The sequence below is a fragment of the Pseudonaja textilis genome, chromosome 2 (assembly GCF_049901715.1).
Source record: "Pseudonaja textilis isolate UNSWEBS1 chromosome 2, rPseTex1.2, whole genome shotgun sequence".
Classification (NCBI taxonomy): domain Eukaryota; kingdom Metazoa; phylum Chordata; class Lepidosauria; order Squamata; family Elapidae; genus Pseudonaja; species Pseudonaja textilis.
The window spans coordinates 26,271,319-26,291,386 of record NC_141991.1 but is presented as its reverse complement, the minus strand read 5'-3'; the positions used below and the strand labels follow the sequence as shown (position 1 = coordinate 26,291,386).

Genomic DNA, 20,068 nt, shown 5'->3' with positions numbered 1-20,068 from the left:
CAACTCTTAATGCCTTTTTGGCTATGTTTCTCAAGGTCTTTCTCAGATACCATCAAACCTTCTTAGGACTGAGTTGCCTTCTCAATGAACCTTAATGGCTCGTTGTTCTCCTTCCCTTTGCCAAGGCCACATCAAGAGTATATTCCTTCATAGGAATATACATAGGAAGAGTATTTACTTCACTAAGGAACTTTAGCTGTTTTTCATGCTAATACAATCTGCATTAGTGGTGAAATGCTATTGGTTCAGACCAGTTTGGCCGAACTGGTAGAAAAAAAGCTCTGACGATCAGCTGACAGGAGAAAGAAGAGAAAAGTGCAGGATCGGCCCTCCCACCAACCCCTGCACTTTTCTGTTCTTTACCCTCTCAGCTGATTGGTGCAGCAGAGCCTTAGCTAGTGTTTGGAAAGCTGTGTGTACGTGTTAGGTGCACACATGTGTACGCGCGAAGTGCACAATCACTAAACCAGTAGGGAAACTGGTAGAATCCTACCACTGATCTGCAAAGATTATGCTTTTTGGCTTCATGAATGAGTAGGATGAATAAAGCATCATTTCTTAACATTTACTACAAATTGGGGATTCTGCATTGTTCCTCTCCAAACAAGCCAGAGAAAGAAGACATAGCTTGGTTTTTCCCTTTTAGACTAAGCCATAGAAATCCTGATTCACATTAAGCAAACCATGTTGGAGCCATCCATAGTTTGTTGGCCCTGCTAAACATCAAGAAGAACTAGCAGACTGGATGGAAATGATATGGCTTAGCTTGCCATGAGAACTGATGTATACTATATGCAATCTTTTGGAACTTGGGGTTGTATTACTCAGCCAAAACAAGTAAAAATTAACTAGAGAAGGGAATACAATTTTAGAGATAAAGGAATTTTTTATCCAGTGAAAATCTTTGATTGTCAGGTAAAGCTTGCTGTAATGTGATAAACTTATGATAAGGTCAATGAGTTCTGGAAAACTGTTCTTACTAATTATCCAAAAAAGACAGTTTATCTGATTTTGAAGTAAAGCCAACACTTCAACTTCACATCAGCATACATGCATGCTTTCTTCTGCCACTGTCTCAATTGTTGCAGATGTTCCTTTGAATATAGAAAATGGAGATGAAGAGTGATAGAGCCCTCTGTCATATTTCTCATTTCTCAAATCAATCTCAGCATTCATCACCTCTAAAAGGGTAGGACAGCTCACTGAAAAGTCTTTAATTACTATTTGCCACAAGTGCATGTAATTTTCTTTAATACTAATCAGGATAAGATTTAGTAGGAAAGGTTTTTTTTAAAAGCACCCTACGTGACAGCTTCCAGAAAAAAATGAATGCATCTAATAGATTTAATTATTTGAAATCAAGCTGACAAAAGAAGGTTAAGAGGCAACTTGGTTATTGTGGATCAGGAGCTGCAAAAACACTTGTAGAAGAATTCTTTTAAAAAGATGTAGTTCATCCCCCAAGCTTTCAGCAGATTAAAATATATCCATGCTATGCTAGATAAGCACCACATTCATTCCTTGGCATGTAATGGGATATTTCCTGGTGAGATTATCAACATATTGGCAGACACTGAAGTGATTTCTCAGACAAAGTATCTTTAATGACACTTAAATAAGTTTCAGGAGATATTTTGGCATGACCACTATTCAAATGACATCAATTCCAGATTACATCACTCATCTTTAGGGGTGGGGTTGGATTTTGTCTTGAAGACATCTGATATCTTGCAAAGAGGGTGTCTACATATCTTTTCTCTCATTTTCCCTGGGTCAAAAAAGAAGAGGAATGATGAGAGCAAGGATGGTGATTCAAAGCAGTTTTTAATAGGAAGCTTATATCTTTCAGATCAGTTGGGTTAGGGGATTCTTGCCCTATGACAGGTTCCCCCAACATTTTGCACCAATAGGATATTTGGATATTTTCATCAAGGATAGCATGAACACTCCGATCAAAGGGCTAACATCAGCGAAAATCAGAAAACATCCGTTTACCAAGAAGCAAATTGATGTTTCCCAGCTCACTCCCCAAATCTTCTCTAGCATTCCAGCTCAACTTTGTCGCTTTTTCCCCTTCTTTTCTAAATGAGAAAGAAATACTATTCCCAACTCACTGAGCTCTAAGGTTTTCTTGTAAATAAACATTATGCTGGAGATTGCTACCTTGTTTTGTAGCATACGTGTTTCTGTTTAACTGATTTAATGAGAAGATTAAAAAAGAGATTTAGTGGGACAAATAGTGTGACGAATATCATGGGAAGCGTTGGCAAGTCCACTGGAACCAGGGGTGGGATCTGACAGGGTTAACTACCGGTTCGGTGATTTACGAGGTTCGGTGATTCGTGATGTGCTTCCCTGGCACGCACGCCTGTAAATTGTCATCAAGCACGCTGCATGCAGAGACTCAGCCTTTCAAAAAGCACTTTTTTTCCTGCTTTTTAAACTGCAGCTGTGCCTCTCATGGCAGCTGAAGTTGAAAAAGCAGGAAATAAAGGTCAGGTAAGAACCCGGGCAGGTGGGTGGGCAAAAACATCAGCAGACATAGAATCGGTTCTATGTCTGCTCCTCTTCAGAGCTACTGGTTCTACAGAGGTGGACAGAACCGGTAGAAACCCACCCCTGACTGGAACCCCCAGGGACTATACTGGTGATCCAAGGACTACAGTCTTTGGACTTAGCGTCAGCTCAGACAGAGCACAATGCTCTGCTGTTAAGAGCTTCCAGGATAAGCTTCAATGCTAAGAAAAAACAGATGCAAGGCATAGAGAGAAATGATAACTGGTGGCTGTTCCAGTTATTTGTACTTAAATTCAATACAAGCTAATTTACAGGTGGGACAGATTGCACCAAAGGTTTCCTGCAAATGGCTACTACAAATCTGGACTAATTTAGACTTCAAAGTCAGCATGATATAAGTCCATGTTTTAGGATCTAAAGAAAGAGAACAACACAAACGATCACACAATAGTTGCCCTGGTAAATTAGGCACAAAGCCAGTTTAAAGGCCTCCTTGAATTTGTCACTGCAAACTTTCCCGTTCATAAATTCAGGACTTCAAATTTGTGCCTCTGTGGATCCCTGCTCTAGTCAACAACTGTAGTTGGATCAACATGGGCAAAGAATGCTTTTCAAATTATAATAGGTTTCAAGACCATTATAGGTATAATGGCACATTCAGTGATGACCACTGAATGCCTCTGCACCCCTTGTCCTGGGAAATGGCAGGGAAGCAATATTCTATGTTAGTGTTTCTCAACTGTGGAAACTTGTAGATGTGCGGACTTCTACCATGTTTCCCCGAAAATACGACCTACCCCAAAAGTAAGTCCTACCTTGATTTTTACATGTATACCCACTATAAGCCCTGCCCTCAAAATAAGCCCTAATTAAGACCCTGCCCACTCTATGGTGCATGGGTAAAAATTAAGCTAGGGTGGGGATGGGGGGTAGTGGAGCTGCCCTACTACTTACCTTCGGACAGTTGCAGCCAGGCCTCGCACACACCTACACCTGCCTTGTCAGCCCATTTCTTCTGCAGCTGGCAAGGCTTACCTGAAGGCCTCTGTAGCTGTTAACAGAGGTCCAGATTCATCCCGAGCTCTGTTATTGGCTGTGGAGGTCTTCAAGAAAGCCTTGCTGGCATTGCCACCCGCAAAGAAGTTCCTGACAGCGAAAAAGAGGCTGAGGGTGATATGCGCAAGTGAGATGAGTCAGTGGACGAAATCCACCACCTCAAAAAATAAGACCTAGTGCCTTTTTGGTGGCAAATATTTATATAAGACAGGGTCTTATTTTGGGGGAAACATGGTAGACTCCTAAAATTCCCCATGCTAGTTAGGGAAATTCAGAGAATTCAATACATCTGCAAAATGTCAAGGTTGATAAACTCCATTCTATGGTTTTCAGTTGTTTTCTACATATACTTCCAGTTCCATTAAACAGAAAGGATCCACCTAAACACTTATTTAAACATATTTAGAACTGTTCTTGCTTAGTCATATCAGGAGTTACAGATAAGCTTGGAAGAATCCAAGCAACTATAATAGTCACTTCAGGAAAGGACCACATATGTGAGTTTGCCTTCTCCTTGATACCTCCTAGGTATTCCATATTTTGTCTTTAAAATATTGTTAATATTCAGCTATATTTTTCTAATAATTAGGATTGTAAAGTTTCACTGCTTTCTTTCTAACAGTGAAGGGAAGCTTTCCAAATCAAATGTTACATTTTCTTCAATATGCTGAAAAAGCATATCCACTGAGATTCGTCATTATTGAAATTTATTTAAATGTAATTGATTAATCAGATTCAGAAGCACCAGGTGATTAATCAACTAAAATCCTTTAATTGGTTGACAACCCTACTAATTACACAAATAATAACCCTAGAGCACATTTATGTGGGAGTAGACAGATCAGATCAGATTGAGAGATTTAAAAAAATGATATTTTAGCATAAACTATTCAAAACGATTGTGTACGTCCTAAAAGCGTTAAAGCTTTTTAATTGTAAGGCATATAGATTTAATATTGATATATTAATAATATTGAACAAGAAAATAAATACATTTCTCAATAGTGCCTGATTTGTACCTATTTTTATTAAAGTTTTATTTCATGCTTGTTTTCAGAACAACCTATTTTTAAAGCAGCAGCCTTTGTGTTACCTCTTCCTTTCCACTAAATAGTTTATACGTTCTTTCAAATTCTCCATCCTCCCTATTGGTTTTTTCCCCTCTTCAGAATAGCTCTTTCTAAAAGGAGCTTGCTATCAATGTCCCCCATTGCAACAATCTCTCTTTTTTTATTACACTTCCTGAGCCCAACAAGACTTTGATAAAACTAGTAGAAAATTGGAATTAGGTGAAAATAAAATATCTAACATTTAGTATATCTTCATTCCATAACTGCAGCATCATAGTACTGACATATAGCTCTAAAATCTAGATGAACCTTAGGGGAAAAAGTAAACAGCTTCATCAATGTCAAAATGGCACTCTGCTCAATGGATAGATCTTTTTAAAAATAAAATTCTGCAAGTACTTTGACATCTGAGTGACTGAAATCAAGTTGCCTCTGGCAAGCATCAAAATGACAACACCATAAAATAGACTAAGATGTTCTTAGTGAGTTTACATGCAACTAGTCTTGCTGACTGTTGGCACATTTCGATGACAGAATATCACTTTAGGACACACACACACCCATTCTGACTTTCTTTCAATTATCACAGAAATGGAAAGGAGGGAGGGAGGGAGGGAGGGAGGGAGGGAAGGAAGGAAGGAAGGAAGGAAGGAAGGAAGGAAGGAAGGAGATAATTAAATGTTTCTCTAATGGAAGTTGAAATATTCTGCTGTATAATGGAACCTTTACACTAATGGAATTACTAATTAAAGGTTCAACCACTTATGTAAGCACCGATAGAAGAGAAGATTTATAGTTATAGATTTATAGCTCAGAGTTGAAATGAGAGGTTCTTGGTGCTCTCTAATGCAATAGCCACTATATAGGACAAATAGACAGAAGAATGGCAGAGCATATCCATGAACACCAATTAGCAATCAGAAGACATAATGAAAACTCCTTAATTTCACAACACATGGACAAACTTAACCATATTCAACTGGGGAACTGTGACCATCTTAGACCAAGCCAAGTCCAAAACCCCTAGAGAACCCCACAAGCCTAGCACTCTGACAAATTAGCCATTAATAGGCACATAGACATAAACAACATTTACATACTGTGTAAAAGAGACAATTAAAAAGAAGGAACAAAAAGACCGAAACACCCTCCCACTAGCAATCAACATCCAGATGACAGAGATTAACATCAAGATTAACACCAGGCCAACAACCAAGAAGTAAACAATACCCCAACCAAGGAAGTGTGCCAAAAAGTTAACAGTAAACAGTCCAACCAATGAACTTCCAAGACCATTTCTACCAACCCTGATACGGCAGGCCACGAGAATATAAATTGAAAGCAAATCCCACTCCTTACTTGTACTGATGATATTACCTAGTTTGGATAATGAAATGTCTTCAAGAAAACAACTAAGCCCAGAGAGCACCAAGGACCCTTTTGTGCAGAAGACAAAAGTATTATCTTGTTTTACTGGAGGCCTTATTAACAAATGTAGGGCTTAGCAACATATTTGAGCAGCAAAATATAATGTAAATGGGATTGCTTGTTTTGTTGTACAAAAATTATATTTACCATTATTTTATCATATAACAGTTAATTTAGATGAACTATTCTTTAAGATAAGGTTAATACACCTAAAGTTCAAGAAAAGCAACTCACAATTAGTCATAAGGGATAACAGAAAATTCAATTTAAACTCCACCTTCTTCATGGGAGAAGGTAGAGAGGACAAAGTACTTCCTCCTATAGAAATAGGGTATGAGCACCTGTTGGTCTACAGCAGAGTATGAAGCTATCCTAAGTGCAAGAATAATTAAGCATAAGCTCAACCCTGAGATAGAGGAAGAGAAAAAAAAACACTAAAAATAACAAGGGGGAATTCCTGCCAGGCTTTTAAGAATCTATTATTATATCATATAGCAATAGAGTCTTAGCTATTCTTTAGCAGATCTGTTTCCTGAAGGACTTGTGGAGAGAGATCAAGAGGGGAGGTAGATTGTTGGAGAGGAGAATATGTATTAGTGGATCTGTTTGTGTTGTGTTGTAGAGAGTTTTGAGAATCTTTTGAGCTTCTAAGCATCCTCTAAAGCGTTTATGTTATGGTGATGTGTCTCTAGGGTCATCACGGTGGATGATTGAAACCTGGTTTCAGGTTGGCATCATCTGCAAATCTAAGACAAGGAAAACCAGGGGAAATATTATTGTCTGGGAGGTTATTTATGGTGGTCACTGCATTGTAGATAATCATATATGACTCTGCTTGTGAAACTGGGCACTAGGGAGCAGTTGAGACAGCTGTTGCCATAATCATCTCCCAAGTGCATAGATGTTTCCCTGCCTAAGTTGTTTGATGCAACTGGGATTGGTAACTGAGTTTTTAGATTTTTTACTACTAGTTCTGTGGGTGTGGATTGGTGGGCATGGCAGGGGAAGGATACTGTAAAATCCCCATTCACTCCGCACTCCTGGGGGAAGGATACTACAAAATCCCATTCTCTCCCCAGCCCACTAACCTGCTTTCCAGCTCCGTTCTCCTGTCCAGGGCAACAAAAGAAGACCCAGCCGATCAGCTGGGACTCATTAGGCAGAGAATAGATGGGAAGTGGGGCCAGTCAGAGGTGGTATTTGCCAGTTCTCCGAACTACTCAAAATTTCCGCTACCAGTCCTTCAGAACTGGTCAGAATCTGCTGAATACCACCTCTGAACCAACTAAACGTTCTTGTCCATTATTCCTCAGCATGGTGGCTGTCTAAGGATGCAAAAAATGCAGAAAAATATGTTTGCTAACTCAGCTTTTAAGTAGACTCTTAGCTTTTCTCTATCTGTGCTCCAAGAATTTTCTTTCTCATCTGATCACCGTAGTATTTCCACTTTCCCTAGCAGTATTTCCTGCTGCTTTTAAATCTAAATTTATTTTCCAGTTTACTGAAACTGAAAAAAAAGAGAGAATATGGATAATTTAGCAACTGATCAATGAGATTCTCCTATGGTAGATGTTGTTCACATAATGCAATGAGTTAACAGATGTGTGGATGTAACTACAACACTCCAAGAGCTAACCAACTGGCCAAGGCTGGCTGGCTAGAGTTCAAATTCTTTCTCCCATTATATATTATGAAAGTCACTGAGCTAAATGGGTCAGGATCTTCTGGATGTGATCATGAAGTTATTTCTCTCCATTTGCCTTTTCTGTTCCGTTGCTTCCCTCTCGAGCAGAAAAGAAATGATTCAAAGGAATATTTTAAAGTCATTTAAGAAGCCAAGCCCTCTCTTTATTTCCTGCACAAGCCATTTTAAAGATAATTTTACAGCAATGAAAGTGATAGAAGAGAATAGCTGTAGCTCAGGGTTGAACTGTGAGGTCTTTGGGTGTTCCCCAAGCTTGGTTGTTTTCTTGCAGACATTTCATTACCCAACTGAGTAACTTCAGAGCACTGATGATGTTATCTAGTTGGGTAATGAAATATCTACAAGAAAACCAACTACAAGAAAGCACCTAGGACACAACAGCAATGGTAAAACCTAGTTAGTTGCTCTACTTTCTACCATAACTTTAATTGGATAATGAGGTGGGGTGGTATAGAATTGATCTATTATATTTTCACTGGAAATGGTAATGAAAATTTGCAACAAATTATTGATGATAATATCAACTTATCGTCAATCTATTTGGAGTTATGAAATCCTTGGAAAGGGTACTATTTGGCTTGTAAACCTCTCCCAGCAATCATAAAATGTTATGCTCTTCTCACCTTCATCCCTATGGTGAACTGTGGTTCATTTATATGACCGGTGCAGTATGCCGTGATTATGTGACTACAATTTGTGATTATTATTATTTTTGCCAGTTCCCAGAATTTTTTTGCCAGTTTCTGGCAAAAAAAAATCCCCACCCATTTTAAAGAATGGATTTAGAGTTATGACCACAAATCCTTGAATGACTACATGATTTGGACTTACAACTGCATGATTTGCGTAAGAACTACTGTAAAAATGACAACAGTTAATTGGTGACGTAGGTGTCTCGACTCATAACCATTATAACATAGGACCAAAATTCTGGTCCCAACTGCAATCGTAAGTCAAGGACTACGCATATATTACTAGCAGGAAGACTGAACCAAAAGGTTTCTTCTTCAAATCTCACACAGCTTCCCCATCACTGTACATGAAAGTTACATCTCTCAGTCTGGTGAGAATATGGGATATTTCCATCTTCCAACAGAAGAATCCCCATCTCATGCATGGCAGCTGAAATATTCCTGCAGTTTAGAAACAGCAAGGGTTATATAGATTTATCACAGAAAATTAGTCTATAGCAGAAACTTTAGTTTACCTTATTGTCATTGCACCTCGTACAACAAAATTAAATACCATCTTCAGTATACGTTATGACTGAAAATAAAGACAAACACACATCCTTCACATTCTATACATTGAATTGAAAACCCCTGATATTGCATTAATATTGCACTATACAGTAGAATTCAAAAGAGCTACTGCCTTGGGATAGAAGCTGTTTTTCAGCCTATTTGTCCTTGTTTTTATTATCCTGTATTGTCTGCCAGATGGTAATAGTTTAAAAAATGGGTTCCCAGGATGAGATGGATCTTTGAGAATGTTTTGAACTTTCTTAAGGCAGCGGGAGCTATAAAGCTCTTCCAAAGAGGGGAGAGAGCAACCAATGATCTTCTGGGCAAGATGTTAACTCTCTGGAGCGCTGTCCTATCTGTGACTGTGCAATTGGCAAACCATACAGAGGTGCAGTAAGTTAAGATACTCTCTATGGTGCAGCAGTAGAAGGTCACCAGCAGTTTTTCATTAGGTTGTTGTTTTCTGAGAAGCCTCAGCTAGTATAATCTCTGCTGGGCCCTTTTGACCAGTGCTGCAATATGAGCACCCCAGGCAGGGGTGGGATTTAACTGGTGTTACTACCGGTTTGGTGACTAAGTTTGGCTGCACACGTGTGTAAAAAACCTTAAGCTGTGCCACCTGGACAGCTGAGCAGCGCTGCACGCAGGTGCACAACATTTGAAAAGCCACTTCTTTCCTGCTTTTTCAACCTCAGCTGTGCCGCGCAAAGTAGCTGAGGTTGAAAAAGCAGGAAATAAAGGTCAGGTAAGAGCCCGGGTGGGCGGGTGGGCCAAACAGCAGCAGATACAGAACCAGTTCGGTGTCTGCTGCTCTTCGGTGCTACCGGTTCTATAGATCCAGGCAGAACCAATAGCATCCCTCCCCTGACCCCAGATCAGGTCCTCTTTTATGGTAAAACCCAGAAACTTAAAACTGGCCACTTGTTCCACTTGCTCTTCATTGATAAGCAAGGGCTGGATGTCTGATATATATATATATACCCACATCATTATAGTTGTGCTTTTAAAGTTGTAGCAACATTTTGGCAGAATCTCATCTGCCATCATCAGGCTTCTGTATTGTGTTTGTCTGTGAGTCAGACTTTCACAGCCATTTCAGTTTTAAATTTGGGGCTAGCCTACTGCTGTGCCAGAATGGTTTTTTTCTTCATCCTGATTGGTTGGGAGTGTTGGTCTGTGTTTCTTGGTCTTGGAGTTTGCTGTGATCTGCTTGATTGGTATTTCTAATATCTTCTGTTTTGTGGCTTTTTTTGTCTTGATTGGCTGGCAACATTGTGTTTCTGTATTGGAGGCTTTTAGTGCAGCTTGGCTCCAAGTAAATGGACAGCTCTCATTTATTAGGAAGCTAGGTTTCATCTGGGTGCCTGGTTGGGGTGTGTTTGAGCTGGAGGTATCAGGGGGGAATTGTCTGCGCCCAGGTGTTTGCCTGGCTTGTGGTGTGGAGATTTGTTTGTTTGTGAGTGCAGGCTTCCAAATAATTGACAGTCTGGTGGAATCATCTCTTCTATTCATGCTTTCAGGTCTTTTTTCAATCTCTATGGCTTCTCTGATAATTCTGTGGTTGGGGTTTTCTATAGTGGCTAGGGTTTTGGTGCCATTGAAGTCGATGCTATGACCTGTTGCTTTCATGGGTTGGACTAGACGAACACAATACAGAAGCCTGATGATGACAGATGAGATTCTGCCAAAACGTTGCTACAACTTTAAAAGCACAACTATAATGATGTGGGAAAATACCTGAACAAAGCAATATATATATTGCTTGATGGATATTTATTGGTTGATGGAGTTCAATCAAGAAATGACAACACAGCCAACCTCCCCACCAGTATATATAGGGAGATGGCAGCTCCGATCATGCTTTGCTCACACAAGCACAAAGCCGAAAGCACCAGCCTGAAGATGGCGAGTGGGACCTCGTCGAAACGTTGCCAAGATGCTCTCAATCTTACATGGGAAAAGACCCGAACAAGCCAAGACCTGCATACCTGTACCCATGAAAAGTTATGTGCCTGTGGGTTTGTGCATGTTACTGTTCTTTTTAAAGGTATATCTCTAATCCACACATAACTGCTTAAATTAGAGGAGTGAAGAATAACATCGGCTCAATGTTATTTCTGCAGCGCCAAATCTTGGCTTGGTAGGGTTGTCTGTGCTTTTTCCTAAGAAAAGCTGAACTATTCCTCGACTAGTTCTTAATTAACCAAGCCAAAGACATGATCTAGACATTAACATGCCTCCATGATGGAATACAGAAATCATTTTAATGCAGGTCCTTGTTAGATAATCTAACAATTCAAGTCATTTTAAATCAAAGGATGAAAGGATTAAGTCTTTCACCCTGGGCTGCAATGTGATCCTTGGAACAAGATTCTCATTTACTTAAGTAAATTACTGTACATTATTCTAAAATAGCGTTCACATTATAACTGACAATTAAATCATCAACACAAAAGCTCATAAATGGCTGAAAGCTCACCTCAAATAAACACAGCTTCTGATTTTTGCTCTTCATAGACATAATCAGCATCTTGCGTGGAAATGAAGCAGGCAATCAGCACCAATACAACTATGCTCTAGGCCAGGAGTGTCAAACTCAATTTCATTGAGAGCCGCATCAGGACTGTGTTTGACCTCAGGGGGCTGGAGTGGGTGGGGCCAGGGTGAGCGTGGCCAGCTTGACGTCACTCGTGTTGGGGCGCCTGTGCTGGCCCAAGTCCTTTGCCAGAGAAAACAGGCTCCCAAGCTTCGTTTTTGGCTGCAACAGCCTCCTGCAACCCTCGGCCAGCAAAAATTGAGTTCAGGAGGGCCACCCATGGTTCTCACAGACAATGCTCCGTTTTTTCTTGCAATGGCCTCCTGCAACTCTCTGCCAGCGAAAACAGAGCTTGGGAGGGCTGTTTTTGTTGGCATAGGCACTGTGGGCCAATCCTTTGCTGTTTCCAGGGCAGGCCCACGGGCCAGATCTAAGTACCCTACAGGTCAGATCCAGCCCCTGGGCCTTGAGTTTGACACTTCTGCTCTAGGCAAAGATACATTGCTGAAATAATTACAACTGAACACCCCGTGTCCTTTTCTACAAATATTCTTTTGCTATAACATCAGAAAGAACTCTTGTTATTCTTAACTAGGCATCGCTAACTGGGTATGCTGGATGCAGTTCCCACAGTTCTCAGGCAATGGGGCTACTGCACTACTAGATGATACCAGGTTAAGGAACAGTCTTCAGAGTTTTGCAGAAATCAACATGTTTCTAATAAAAGAACTAGAGATTCTTCTCAAGCTTAGCAAAAGCTAATTTAATACCTCAGCAAATCCTTTTTATTCATATGCTAGCCCAAAGGGATAAAAGTGTGGAATTTCATTTACTAACTCAAAGTTACCAAACAAATGTTGGTTACAGACTCTTCATTTATAATTTTGAATTAAATGTTCGATAACCCATCACTTATATCTGGAGGCACTTAAAAAGATACGAAGGCATAATTGATCTGTTATGCTTGGAATGGGCTAAACGGTGAAGGGTTTTCCTGACAGTCGTGTCTGACTGAAGGGCATGGAGCCCTTCTCCTTTTCTTGGCTGAGGAAATTGTGGCGGTGCTGTAGTTAGAATGCAGGACTGCAGGTTACTTCTGTTGGCTGCCTGAAATTTGGCATCTCACCAGGCTCTAGGCTGACTCAGCCTCCCATCCTTCTGAGGTGGGTAAAATGAGGACCTAGATTGTTGTGGGCAACTTGCTGATTCTGTAAACCACTTAGAAAGGGCTGTAAAGCACTGTGAAGCAGTATATAACTCTAAGTACTGGTGCTATTGTCTGAAGACAGTTTCCCTGGTCATGTGGCTAGCATGGCATGCTTTCCAACTGCTAGGTGGGCAGGATCCGGGGAGAATAATGGGAGCTCGAGTCTCGAACCCTGGCTGTTAGCTCTCCAGCTGACAATCTTTCATCCCTGAGCCATCATGCCCACTATGCGAATGGGCTATAAAACCATTATTTAAGCTATATTTCAATGTCACAGTACTAGAAGCATTGTTGAATAGCTACTTTCTTCTACAGCTAGTTTACTGGGATTAAATCCAGACTAGCTTGAGCTTAGTTCCTAATGGAAAATATGAAAAAAAAATCTTGGCCATTATAGTTCTGTTAAAATCAACGAAAACCTACTCAGTCTGGATACACCTTCGCTATTCTGCACTAACAATGATCATGTTTGGCCATTGTGAACCTACAGTTTTCCTTTTAAATCCAACCATCACAGTTTATAATTACATGTTTAATGATCTTGTATGCTCTGTGAAGCCAAATGTGCTCGTTCCACAAACTAATGGCAGCACAGTCATGAACCCAGGCAAGATAAACACAGCAGGAAACAATATCTCAATCAAGGAACTACCACTTTAGGCAGACAATCAAACAGCAGCCTAATCAAGGAACTACCAAGAAGAAAACAATATTCTCACCAACACTGACAGGACAAGCCACTGTATATAAACAAAGAGCAAACCCCATTATCTTCTAAGCACTGATGATGTTACCTAGTTGGGTAAGAAATGTTTGCAAGGAAATAACCAAGCTCAAAAAGCCCCAAGTACTCCACAATTCAACCCTGAACTACAAATATTCTTTCCTATTCATAAATATACTTTGTCTTCATTCAGCAGGGGTGTCAAACTGGCGGCCTGTGGGCCGGATGCATCACATGCAGGCACGCCCACCCCAGCTCCGCAAATGGGAAAAATTTTGCAAAATGTTACATGAAGGAAATGTGACATCGCGAGTTTGACACTCATGCTCTAAAGTAACATGAAGCTAGTAAGACCTGTGGTGAGATATGTTGAGACTCTAGAAAGAGTGCAGAGAAGAGCAACCAAGAGGACTGGAGGTTAAAACATATGAAGGATGGTTGCTGGAACTGGGTATGTCTAGTCTGATGAAAAGAAGGACTAGGGGAGACATGATAGCAGTGTTCCGATATCTCAGGGACTGCCGCAAAGAAGAGGGAGTCAAGCTATTCCCCAAAGCACCTGAGGCTAGAACAAGAAGCAATGGGTGGAAACTAATCAAGGAGAGAAGCAACCAAGAACTAAGGAGAAATTTTCTGACAGCTAAAACAATTAACCAATGGAACAACTTGCCTCCAGAAGTTGCAAATAGCAATAGCACTTAGACTTGTATACTGCTTTATAGTGGTTTACAGTCCTCTCTAAGTGGTTTACAGAGTCAGCATTTTGCCCCCAACAATCTGGGTCCTCATTTTACCCACCTCGGAAGGATGGAAGGCTGAGTCAGCCTTGAGCTTGGTGGGATTCAATCTGCCAAACTGCAGTAGGAGTAGCTTGCAGTACTGTACTCTAACCACTGTGCCACTGAGGCTCTAACCACTGTGTCACCAAATGCTCCAACACTGAATAGATTGGATAACCATTTGTTTGAAATTGTATAGGGTTTTCTGCCTGAACATGGGGTTTGGACTAGAGCAGCGGTCGCCAACCAGTGGGCTGCGGTCTACTGGTGGGCCATGAGAAAATTTTGGTGGGCCACAGAGAAATCTCACCCCCAGACCACCCCCCCAAAGCAATTAATCCAGGCTGTGCAGAAACACAAGGCTGTGCCGCCCACAAGGCCCACGGGAACCCTCCCTGCCCACTCACTCCTTACCCGGTAAACTTGCCTGCTAAATTTCTATTTTTCCTTTTTCCGACCATCATTTGTTCTGCTGTGCTGGGAGATTTAGATTAGCTAGGAATCAGGAAATGGTTGGATTTTTGCTTTCTAGCTAGTCTTTAGATCTTCGGCTCTGCTTTTAAGTACAGCTGAACCTTAGGACTGAAGGTTTGTTTGCAAGCAAATTCAGTGCAGACTCATGGCAAGCAAATTTGAGAGACTGAGCTAGCTGATGGCAGATAGATAGATCACTGAATGATTCTGTGAGCAACTCAATCTGCCTGCTTTGCCTGGTTTGGGATAAAAGTTGCTCTTTTTTAATAAAAAAAATCAATATTTACATACATGGTGTGTTGTGAGTTAATTTTGTGAGTTTGCTTGCTACCAAATTTTATGAGTTTGCTTGCAAGCAAATTTTATGTGACAGACTGAGCTAGCTGAATGAATCTGTGATTCTGTGGGCAACTCGATCTGCCTCCCTGCTTTGCCTGATTTTGGTTAAAAGTTGCTCTTTTTTTTATAAAAAATTCAATATCTATATAAATATTCATAATATTTACATACAAGCCATGCCCAGCGAGTCACATGACCACCTAGCCACACCCACAAATTAGGCCGTACCCACCAAACCAGTTAGTGGTCCCTGGGATCTAAAATTATGAGTTTGGTGGTCCCTGAGTTCTAAAAGGTTGCCGATCCCTGGTCTAGAGACTTCCAAGGTCCAAGGTCCCTTCCAATTCTGCTATTCTACTCTACTCTACTCTACTCTCTCTACTCTACTCTACTCTGTTCTATCATGGAATTGTATAAGGCTACTGCAAAGAGGGTGCATTCCTTAATCACTCTTTATTGAGTACATAACCTAAGTTGCATAAAAGTTTAATGTCAGCAAAGCTAACTAAATGTGCGATGCTGGAAAGGACAGTTTGCAGTGGATGGCCAAGGGGCCTTAAGCAATATGTTGTGGAGAGAATCTTATAAATTTGACACAATAAATGTTATTGTATCAGTGCCTTATGGAACAATAAACCTACACCGAGCCTGAAATGTTAACATTTAAAACAGTCCTTCCAATCTAGGATATTCTCACTGACTTTTATTATACTCAAATGAGGGGGCGGGGGGTGTACAAGGTTTTAGAGCAAGAGACTGGCTAATTTTTCCAAGAGGGATGTTGGAAGGAAAAATACTTCTGGCATTCCACCGGTTTCCTTGTTGCCAAATTTGGCTTTTGATATCTGTGTAAAAAGATGTTTCCATTGATTCTGCAGAGAACAGGGACTGGAAGGAAGGGTGTTCACTTTTTCATTTAAATCCCTTTCCTTCCTCGAAACAAAACATAAATCGAACATGAGTTCACAAGACTGACATTTTTCTCTTTATTTTTTTCTTCTGCTTAAAAGATAACAGCTATCCGATAAATGCTTTGCTTTTGATCCAATCTCTCTGCAGAGAACGTAATGAAAAGGATGTTCTCATATATCCTATCCCCCTAATTTAACGTATAAATCACTTCCAAAAATATGATCCAGATGGGTTCGAAGGAAGGAAACCAATTAACTCACACTGCCTTACCATCTGACACATTACTTGTGATAATAAAAATACAAACAACATGGTCAAACAATAAGGTTCTATCTTACACCTGACATTTCCAATTAGTTTTAGCATTCAGTGAGCTCTCCCGCCTCCTCCTGTGGCAAGCAGTCTCTTTTGCCGTCCATATTAGCTCCATATTTACAGTGGGGGGGAACACCTTTGCAGCTGGAGCAGATTTATTGGCATCTTCCAGTGGAGCCTCTTTGGAACTGGCACACACTGTCCACATCTGGTTTCTCCATTAGATTTGCAGCACATTTGGTTTTCCAATGCTCCGGTAACCGAGACACTGCCAAGCCTGGAGGGTAGAGGTCTCATGGGCTGTCTGCAAATGTTTGATCTGTGCCTGTGGACCACTGCTGATTCTGAAGCTTTTTCCTTTCGATGGGTCTCCTAGAAAGATAGCCTCTGGCATTTGGCAAGGCTCTGATTGGCAGGGAGGTTTTCACGGTGAGATAATTAACACTACAACCAGACCCTGCCTGTTGAACGGCAAAAAAAAAAAAAAAAAAAAACGCTACAAAGTTTGGTGTCGTTGCACAGAATGCTATTATCCAGAATATATCTGGGGCTCAGTTTCAGAAGGAGCTAAGGGCCAATCGAGCCATTAAGGACATTGTTCTCTTTTCCCTGACTTTAGAAAGAATCATTTAATTTACCTTGTCAGAAATAACACAAATATTCCTCAAGAAGAGGTGACTGTGAGCTAGGCAATGCAAGTTCATTATTTTTACTACCTTAATGGCTATTTTAAGTATTTTATATGGCTTATGTTTTGATTTTAGGCCTTTTCTTTTACTGTAAACCATGGTAGTCAGTGTCAGTCAGTTAACTTTTTAAATATTTATATATGAGAGTTCTTTCAAGTCAGATTTTGACTCAAGCAACTGCCTAGACCAGTCCCTGCAGTTTTCTTGGCAAGGTTTTTTTGATAGTGATTTGTCATTGCCTCCTTCCTAGGGATAAGATAAAAGGACTGGCCCAAAATCACGCACCTGGAGTTGTGCCTCAGGTTTCTAGCCTGGTGCCTTAGCTACCACACCAAACTGTCTCTCAGTCAATCTTGGCAATTCTTTATCAGGAATAATTTTATTCGACGGAAGACTCCCAGGAGCAACTTGGATAGATTCAACTGTTTACTGAGAGCGAGAATGAAGCTGATACACAACAGAATACAGTACTCTCTGCTTCAGAGTTTAATCTGAAACTATTTCTTCCCATCTTGCCAAACAGATGTATTTGAGGGCTTTGTGAAGTAACTGTACATTACCCAGAGTCACTCTGAGGGTGAGATCAGCGTTACCTAAATTTGACAAAATAAAGAAATAAAGTATGTTTACATAACTGTTCACTCCAACCTGGAGATTTTTGGTTGCCAAGTCACCATACCCAACTCTTAGAGATATAGATAGATACTGTATATGATGATGTGTGTGTGGTGGGGGGGGGAGGGTGGGGGGGAGGGAGGGAGGGGGAGGGACTGAGACTGAGTGAGTCAGTTTTCCAATCAGTGCTACTTTCCAGACTGGTTGAATTACAAAAAAAGAACAAAAGTTTTTTCCTCAAGTATGAGGAAATCCACAAGGTTGGTGACAGCTACTCCAAGGCTAGCTATTTATTATTAACCTGCAGAGGGATTCTGAAAATTGCCATCCAACACACTAGAAGGCACTAGGTTGAGAAAAGCTGGTATAGAGTAAAATAAAGTTGTATGTCCAATTCTCTTGCTTAGCATCATGCAAGACCCAGAAAAGGATACCTTATTTCTGGATATAATATAAGCAAGATTTGGAATAAGGGAAGTGCTGTCTGAAATCGGAGGGGGTGGGATTAGCCTAGGTCTTCCATACTGACATCTTTCATCCTTGGGGAAGGTTGCAAGTCCCCAAGGATTCTCCTGTAGGCAATTTGAAGATAATGTGGATAGCAATTCATTTTCTGTTGGAGTGCTAATTAGAATACTGGATAGATGTAACATATGAACTGGGTCCCTTCCTGCAAGAAAATGACATTAAAATGTATACCTCCAGGCGTGACTAGTACAATGTTTGCCTTTCTCTCTGTTCCAGAAATTATCCTTAGTTTAAAACTCAGCTCCTAGGCCAGTGATGGTGAACCTTACCGTCCTCGTGTGCCAAAAGTGTGTGCCAGCACCCATAAGGCAATGCACACAGGGCCCCCATGCCCCCTGTGCATGCGCCCATGACTCCCTGAGTGCATGGGGACATCTGCGCATGCGTGTGCATCTCCTGCATGCGCCCTGCCACCACACATGTGCGGCAGCTACCCAGCGATCAGCTAGCAGGCAGCACATGTGCCACAGGTTCACCATCACAGTCCTAGGCTAACCTCTAAAAAAACTCCAGTAAATCACATCATGCTTCTTCCTAAATCCTATGGAATTTATCATAGTAGCAATTGTCTCCTACCACTGAAGATGTACAATTGTCTCCTACCACTGAAGACTAAATTATTTGAATCTTTTTTTAGATAACCCACCTTCCTATATCTAACACAGTTCATATCAGTTACACCAAGTCATCCTATGTCTGAATTTTGCTCTGTGCCAATGATTTAATCTATGCCAAGAAGAATTTCTTTTAAATATATATATAGCAGATGTATTTAGAAATGGAGAGTATATTGCTAATACTCATATATATATATATATATATATATATATATATATATATATATATATATATATATATATATATATATATATATATATATCTCACATTTCTAAAATACATCTGCTAGGCTCTAAACTTTAAGGCCCTTTCTGTATAGGAATGAGCTGTCATCCTGCTGCGGAGAAGTTCTCTGGATGTAAAATTAACATTCTCATGGATCTTTGTTATGCCCTAGCATATAACTTTTATATACTGTTGTTGCTCTCTATCCCCATCTAGTGGCTGGATGGAGAAACACACCCCAACATATGATCTTTATATACTGTTAATGTTATGTAGCCCCATCTATTGGCCGGAGAGACAAATTCCCAGTGTATTGTTTGAAGCTGACCCCACCCTTTTGTCCATCAGCCCACGCTCTCAAAACAAGTGCACACTAGGAAGCCAGATTCCATTTCCTCTAGCACTTGGAGAAGGCAAAAGCACAAAGAAGAATCCATCTTAATCTGTAGCAAATGGTTATCCAAGGACACTTCCCACACACAGAGCATCAGCTGGTGAGATTTCAATTGCTTGTATTTATTAATTGTTATGTTCAGCAGTAACTTAATACTGCTTAATCTTGCATTTGGTTTTCATTTATATATCGCTATTTTCCCCAATTTCATCATAACCTGTTCTTTCAATAAAGCATTCAGATCTATGCACATGGTCTATTTTATTGGATAGGTGGGTTTAGCTGTACGTCGAGCTGTACACAGACTAATGTGTAGTGAGGACAGAACAGTCTTCCTTCATTGTGAAGCATAATTTCAGTAAAATAACTTCTTTTGTGAAAAACAAAAGAAAAAGTACACAAATCGTACTGCACATTTTTAGAAGGAACTCAGATCAAAGCAATATTTTTCCCTATTAAAAATGGCAACTTATTGTGACCAACCTCAACTGGGAATCTCCTCCCATTGATGCTATGCTCTGAACCAGCAGATCCATTACTCTGGCCCCAGTGAAATTCAACTTTTTCTGCTTTGAATCTTCCCGGTAGTCCAGCACCGCTGATGAAATAGTCATCCTTTAGAAGGATGGCAACTGGAAAGAGAAGAAATTTTAAAAAAGGTCAATATTGATTTTTTTTTTTTGCCGTAGATAT

General features: G+C 40.4%; 1 protein-coding gene across 3 annotated transcripts in view; it reads right to left on the bottom strand.

Moving 5' to 3' along the window:
• PTPRG (protein tyrosine phosphatase receptor type G) overlaps positions 1 to 20,068 on the bottom strand; it is a 683,006-nt gene that overhangs the window by 281,658 nt on the left and 381,280 nt on the right. For all 3 annotated transcript variants that reach the window (XM_026721752.2, XM_026721760.2, XM_087923573.1), the window contains exon 4: positions 19,859 to 20,007. In XM_026721752.2, coding sequence (XP_026577537.1) covers positions 19,859 to 20,007 — 149 coding nt within the window. The remainder of the gene's footprint in view (positions 1 to 19,858; positions 20,008 to 20,068) is intronic.